Genomic DNA, 7278 nt, shown 5'->3' with positions numbered 1-7278 from the left:
TTTCATTCCTCTGAACTCTTCCCTTTCTGGATCCTTGTACAGAAAGACCATGTCATCTCCATGGGCAGGGATGGGCTGCTGATAACATGGAACCTCCAGGGAGTGGAAGAGACTCGGTTCTTGGCTCACCCGAGTCAGACCAACGGCTGCACTGGCTTCCGGGATCCATGTAAGAGATTTCTTGGCACTGTTCTGCAAACATGTGTCTCTGTTTTGGAAATCTGGAAGTGGGGAATGTGAAATTCCTGCCTGCATTGTTTACCCTGAAATGCAAATGAATCTTTGGTTGTGTATAACTTTATATCGGGGTTTAATTTTGATGCAGACGATGCTTCCCGTTGGTGAAAATATACATTAAAATGTACTTTAATTTGGATAGGCCATCTTCTCTTAAGCCCAGAGACAGGCACACAGAATCGCTACATTTTTTGATCTAGCGGTTTGATCTAGTGGTTAATGCACCAGGCTACAAACAGGAGACTGTGAGTTCTAGTCTTGCCTTAGGACTAGGATAGCCGGCGAAGTGACTTTAGGCCAGTCACACTCTCTCAATCTCACCTCACCGCATTGTCGTTGTAGGGAAAAATAGGAAGAGAAAAGTGTGTTGGATATATTCGCCACCTTGAGTTATTTGTAAAAATAATAAAGGCAGGATAGAAATAAATAAAAAGAATCTTGCAGTGAAGTTGAGGCGTTAAAGGAATTAAACAGGACACTTCGTTGTATTTAGAGCAATTCATAATATTTGGATGGGCCTTTCCCATTGGTTACCCACTGTAGAGCTGGTATGAAAACATTTCATTTTTATCCTCCGCAGGGCAGAAAGACTTTATGTTGGCTGCAGCTGGCGCTGATGGCACTGTGAAAATTTGGAGGCCCTTGACGGTAAGAAAGGAGGGGAATCTTTCTTTTCTTTTTTTAAGAATCCCCAGTAATAATAATAATAATAATAATAATAATAATAATAATAATAATAATAATAATAATAATAATAATAATAAAAATAAATAAAGTTGGAAGGGACCTTGGAGGTCATCAAGTCCAACCCCCTGCTCAGGCAGGTAACCCTATACCATTTTGGACAAATGGCTGTCCAGTCTCTTCTTAAAAACTTCCAGTGTTGGCGCATTCACCGCTTCTGGAGGCAGGTTGTTCCACTGGTTAACTGTTCTAACTGTCAGGAAGTTTCTCCTTAGTTCTAGGTTGCTTCTCTCCTTGATCAGTTTCCATCCGTTGCTTCTTGTCCTGCCTTCAGGGGCCTTGGAGAATAGCTTGACTCCCTCTTCTTTGGGGCAGCCCCTGAGATATTGGAACACTGCTATCATGTCCCCCCTCATCCTTCTCTTCATTAAACTAGACATACCCAAGTCCATCAACCTTTCCTTATATGTTTTAGCCTCCAGTCCCCTAATCATCTTTGTTGCTTTTCTCTGTACTCTTTCTAGAGTCTCAGCATCTTTTTTACATTGTGGTGACCAAAACTGGATGCAGTATTCCAAGTGTGGCCTTACTAAGGCATTGTAAAGTGGTATTAATACTTCACGTGATCTTGATTCTATCCCTCTGTTAATGCAGCCCAGCACTGTGTTGGCTTTTTTGGCAGCTACAGCACACTGCTGGCTCATATTTAAGTGATTGTCCACTAGGACTCCGAGATCCCTCTCACAGTTACTACTATTGAGCAAAGTACCACCTATGCTATACCTGTACATTTGGTTTTTCTTGCCTAAATGTAGAACCTTATTTTTTTCACCATTGAATTTCATTTTGTTAGATAGCGCCCAGTGTTCAAGTCTGTCCAGATCCTCCTGTATCCTAAGCCTGTCTTCTGGAGTGTTGGCTATTCCTGCCAGCTTGGTGTTGTCTGCAAATTTGATGAGTTCCCCATCTATCCCCTCGCCAAATCATTGATGAAGATAAAACAAGCTTTTTAGTATTTACTTATTGCACAGCTTTCTCCATTGCCCATTCCTGTGGCATTTGAAGCATTTTACAAAAACAAGGGGATACGTATAGTAAAATCAGGAGCAAAGCATAGATAACTAAGAGCTACCCACTAAGAGCCCAAACACTCAGTGGAAAAACCCAATTGTAATTTGCAAGAGGCCAGGAAAGCATGTGCTTCCATTATATTTGGCAGCACCAGAAAAGTTAGGGTCATCGGAGCTCTCAGCTCATCCTTCCTTGACTTCACATAGAGTGGGGGAGCGTTTAGTAATTGCTTGCTATAAGAATGTGTGGGGTGAGGAGCAAATCTGAGGAGAAGATGGATGTTCTTATAGGTATGAGGAACTCGAGCCATGTAGAACTTGATGGAGAAACAAACTAGTAACAAATGTAGTAGTTGTAGTCTAGTACAAGATGGCTCAGTCTTCTGTCTCTGCTTAATACTGCACTTTGGACTTCTTGAAGCTTCTGAGTACTGTAGTCTTCAAAGGCAGCCCCATGCAGAGCATGCAGCAGTAATCTAGCTAGATGAGTCTCTGTAGTTAAGGTACCCTGTTACAGGTATGCTTCCACAAGAGCATGGTTCTTGTGTCCCTTCCATTAAGGAATGTCATCTTGTGGGGCCCAGGAATTGGGCCTTTTCTGTAGCAGCAACTGCTCTGTGAAACAACATCCCCCGGAGATCCAGATGACCCCAACCCACAAGACATTACCGCAACTTTCCTCAACCTTGGCAGCTTGAAGATGTGTGGACTTCAACTCCCAGAATCCCCCAGTCAACATGCTGGCTGGTGAATTTAGAAAGTTGAAGTCCACAAAGTTGCTAAGGTTGAGAGACACTGATCCAGAAGATGCTAAATGGAATTTTCCTCCCTCAAAGTAAAAATGATAAATAAGTATCAACATGAGCTAGCTGAGGAATTTTGGGAGTTGAAGTCCACATTTCTTCAAGTTGCCAAGGTTGAAAACGTTGCACTTGATGTTGTTCCCTCAGGCATTTGGGTCAGGTTAAGCAAGTGCCATCGGTTTAACATTTTCTTGTAAATTGGAATTGTGTTTTTGTGATGTTGGACGTTACGATTTGTATTATTTAAACTATTGTTTTTAACTTAGCCAGAATTATTATCATGGGATGGGCAGCCATACACATTTAATAAATAAATTGTATTTTCACTGCAATTAACTTTTTTTGTCAGTTTCAGTCCTTTTGAATTCTTGATTGCACAGTACAAATAACAGGGATCGATTCTTCCAGGCATTGAAATAAAATTAGGTTACAGCTTGAGAGTTGTAACATTGATGCATTAGAAAATATTGGTTGAAATGCTGAAGTTTGATTTTACTGATTTGGGATTTTTATTGTTGTTGTCAGCTACCCAAAGTTAAGTTACTTGTAACCATATAAATATTTTAAATCAGTGGTTCTCAACCTGTGGGTCGGGACCCCATTTGGGGTCGATCGACCATTTCATGGGGGTCGCCAAGCAAGGCTGTCCGCCATTTTTTTTGTCCGCCATTTTTTCCCCTTTTCCGGCGGGTGCCTTACCTCCCTTGGGCTGGGCCAGCTGGTGGTCGGCCTGCTTCGTCTCTGCCACTTGCCAGCTACGCCTCGGCCGGCGCAGGGGGCAGAACCACGCATGCGTGGCGCTCCCAGGCAGGGAAAGTCCTCGACTTACGACCGGTTGGGTAGTCCTCGACTTACAACTGGTTTAGTCCTCAACGTACGACCGGTTTAGTCCTCGACTTACGACCGGTCTAGTCCTCGACTTACGACCAGTTGGGGTCGCGGCATTAAAAAGGTTGAGAACCACTGTTTTAAATACAATACATACATAAACATTTATTTATTTCTCCCCATTTTTTCACTCGCATGAGCGTGAACGTGCAAGAGGACAAATTCAGTATGGAAATACAGACTCCACGTATGCCTCTCATCCCGTGGTTTTCATTAACGCCTTTCTGGTTATTTGCAGATTGAACAACCTCAAGTCTTGTTTGGACACTCTGCTTCTGTCTGTGCAGCGGCTGCTACCTCATCATCTTTCCTGACCATCTCCAAAGACAAGACAGCCCGCATATGGGCAGTTCCTATGAACGATGGTAAGTAGATGGGTCCCCTAAAAGCCTTGGACCCTTTCAAAATCTGTGGAGTGAACAAGAACAAAAAAAAATAGAGGCAGAGATGTAGGATGAGGGTGTGAAGCATCACCTGATTACCAGTTGTCCTCAGCTTAACAACTGCAGCGATTCACTTAACAGCGGTGGCAAAGAAAGGTTGCCAAATAGGGCAAAACCACTGCCACGCTTAGCAACATAATTTGTAGGCTCGATTATGTTCGTAAGCCGAGGACTTAACTTATATCTTTCTTTCCCTTCTCTACAGCAGGTGATTCTGAACACCTGCCTCCTCACCAGGGTGTTGTCACAGCGGTGGCTTGGTCACCTGATGGGAACTTGGCTGCTTCTGGTGGGGAACACGGTGACCTGATTGTCTGGCAAGGAGGAGAGCTTTTGGGGATGGCAAAGGTAGGGTAGGTGTTCTGCACCTGTGTCCTCAAATGTATTTGGAGAACAGCACCTTTTGGGACTTTGGCAAGGAGCTGCAAACAGATTTAAGTGTCTGCTTTCAGTTGATGCCTGTTTTTTAAAAATCAACTTCCAGGTTGGGCCGCAGTGCATCAGTGCTCTCGCCTTCCATTCTTTTGATACAATCCTTGTGGCTTGCGATGGGATCAGCCTTTGGGATATAAGTGACAGCACACAGAATGTCAAAGCAGTTAGGTAAGATTGGGCAAAGCACCATGGGGGTGACTGTCCATCCCTTTCTTTCCTGGATTTATATGCAGGTCACTCCTTGGAGTCTGTTTAACACCCCCCCCCCAAATAACACCTGGTGCCTCTTTTGGAGGCAAAAAAAAAAAAAAAAAAAAAGACCGGGTCTTATTTTGGGGGAAACACGAGTAGTAGATGGTTCTTGTCATTCATTAAGTCTTTTGAGCCTAACCTTCATTCATCAATTGAGTTTCCACAACATGCCTGAAGGCAGAAGAAGCAATGGATGGAAACTAATCAAGGAGAGAAGGAACCTAGAACTAAGGAGAAACTTCCTGACAGTTAGAACAATTAACCAGTGGAACAACCTGCCTCCAGAAGCGGTGAATGCTCCAACACTGGAGGTTTTTAAGAAGAGACTAGACAGCCATCTGTCTGAAATGGTGTAGGGCCGTGGTGTCGAACCTATGGCACGCGTGCCACAGGTGGCATTCAGAGCCCTCTCTGTGGGCACGCGTGCCGTCGCCCCAGTCCTACGCCTTCAGCTGGGTTTTATAAAACCTTTTCGCTTTAGGCCTCCGCCGCCGTGTGCAAAAAATAATAATCAACCAATCAATTTCAGCTGCTCAGGAAAAAAAAAGATCTTGCAAAGTTGGAATTGATTGATTGAACTTTTTAGTCCCACCCAGTCTGCCGTTACCACCGCAGCCACGCCCACCCAACAGGCCTCGCCCATCCAATTGGCCACACCCACCCGGCACCCGACGATACATAAGTGGGTTTGGGGCCTCTAAAAGGTTCGCCATCACTGGTGTAGGGTTTCCTGCCTGAGCAGGGGGTTGGACTCAATGACCTCCAAGGTCCCTTCCAACATTATTATTATTATTATTATTATTATTATTATTATTATTATTATTATTATTATTATTATTATTATTATTATTATTATTATTATTATTATTATTATTATTATTATTATTATTAATTATTATTATTATTATTATTATTATTATTATTATTATTATTAGTCTTTTCCTTCTTGCTTAGCTTGACGTGTAGGAGAAAACTGTGGCAAACCAAAGGAGTCTCTGTGCTGTGCATGGGGACGCTCCCCTCTCTGGGCACTTCGGTTTGTGGGCTGAGTGATGGACAGTTGTTGATCCTTCAGCCTGGAGACGAGAGTTTCCAGAAGGTCACGTGAGTAAGATATCCGTGGATGGTGATGGGATGGAAGAAGGGTTTTTTTTTCCCCCCCTGGCTCTATCTAATTGTGACTTTCTCCCTGCAGAGATATGTTTTCACGTTGTTACTATGATCATAGTGCTTTTAATATATCCCCATCTGTTGAAGAACGGGAAGAGATCTTACATGTGTGGCACACCATGGAGAAACCAGGCTTGATGAAGATGGTGAGCCAGATTTGACCAAATGAAAGTCCTTCCAAAGACCGAACCCTCACACACCACGTTAGCCAGAGGTGGAGAACGATGGCTCCTTTATGACTTGTGGACTTCAACTCCCAGAATTCCTGAGCCAGCATGGCTGGCTCAGGAATTCTGGGAGTTGAAGTCCACAAGTCATAAAAGGGCCATCGTTCCTCACCCCTGTGCTATAAGCCAGGGCTTTTCAAACAGTGGTATGGGCACCACCTGTGGTACATTGGCACCTGGCAGGTGGTATGCGAGCATCCTAGAAAAATGGTAGCGGGGGAGGGGAATGAGCTGAACCGGGGGCAGCACCGCACAAGCCTGAGCGAGAGACGGCTGGAGCTGCAGGGCTGTCAGGGCTCAGTGGAAGCGCCAGGATCAGCACTTCTTCGGGACTGTCAGGACTCAGTGGAAGTGCCAGGATCAGCGCCAGGCTCCAGCTGGAACTCGGCGTTGAGCCTGGCACTTCTGAGCCCAGAAGAAGTGCCGATCAGCAGGAATGTTGCAGCATCTCCAGGGTCTTGTGATTTACATTCAGATGCTTGGCAACTGATTCATATTTATGACGGTCACAGTGTCTCGGGGTCATGTGAAGTGACCGAAACCTGCTGCAACCACCCAGCAGACGGGGGGAATAAAAACCAAACACCCCCCCACCCCACCCCCACTGCCAATCCTCAACAGAAATGCTCACAACAATGAAAACCTCGGACAGGAGGAAGAGCGCCGCCGGGTGGGCAGACAGGTGTCTTGCTCGGCTGTGGCTTGGGGGGAAGTTTTTTCAGTGCCATTGTAACTTCAAACAGTCACTAAGCGAACTGTTGTAAGTCGAGGACTACCTGTACTTCATCAATTTTTACTTTTTTTTTTTTTTTTTGGTCATCAAGATTTTGACAGCTTGCTATTATTATTATTATTATTATTATTATTATTATTATTATTAAATTAAATTTATATCCCGCCCTTCTCCTTGCGGACTCAGGGCGGCTGACAATCAATTAAAAATACACAAATAACAATTACAAGATTAAAATTAATTAAAAGGAAATATTTAAATATAGTCTGATTAAAATATAATTAAAACCCCCTCTAAAAATTACCCTAGGCCAGTCCTGCAAGCTGGAATAACCAT

At 43.9% G+C, this 7278-nt stretch overlaps 1 protein-coding gene across 1 annotated transcript in view; it reads left to right on the top strand.

Annotated features, from left to right (window-relative positions):
• TEP1 (telomerase associated protein 1) overlaps positions 1-7278 on the top strand; it is a 33538-nt gene that overhangs the window by 19098 nt on the left and 7162 nt on the right. The window contains exons 12-18 of the mRNA XM_029285905.1: positions 43-169; positions 818-885; positions 3921-4047; positions 4331-4473; positions 4610-4728; positions 5767-5916; positions 6008-6128. Of these exons, the coding sequence (XP_029141738.1) occupies positions 43-169; positions 818-885; positions 3921-4047; positions 4331-4473; positions 4610-4728; positions 5767-5916; positions 6008-6128 (855 nt within the window). The remainder of the gene's footprint in view (positions 1-42; positions 170-817; positions 886-3920; positions 4048-4330; positions 4474-4609; positions 4729-5766; positions 5917-6007; positions 6129-7278) is intronic.

This window comes from Protobothrops mucrosquamatus, unplaced genomic scaffold (genome assembly GCF_001527695.2).
Source record: "Protobothrops mucrosquamatus isolate PMUCROS unplaced genomic scaffold, P.Mucros_1.0 scaffold2453, whole genome shotgun sequence".
Lineage (NCBI taxonomy): Eukaryota > Metazoa > Chordata > Lepidosauria > Squamata > Viperidae > Protobothrops > Protobothrops mucrosquamatus.
Note: the sequence above shows the minus strand (reverse complement) of the source record. Positions and strands in the feature narration are given on the sequence as shown.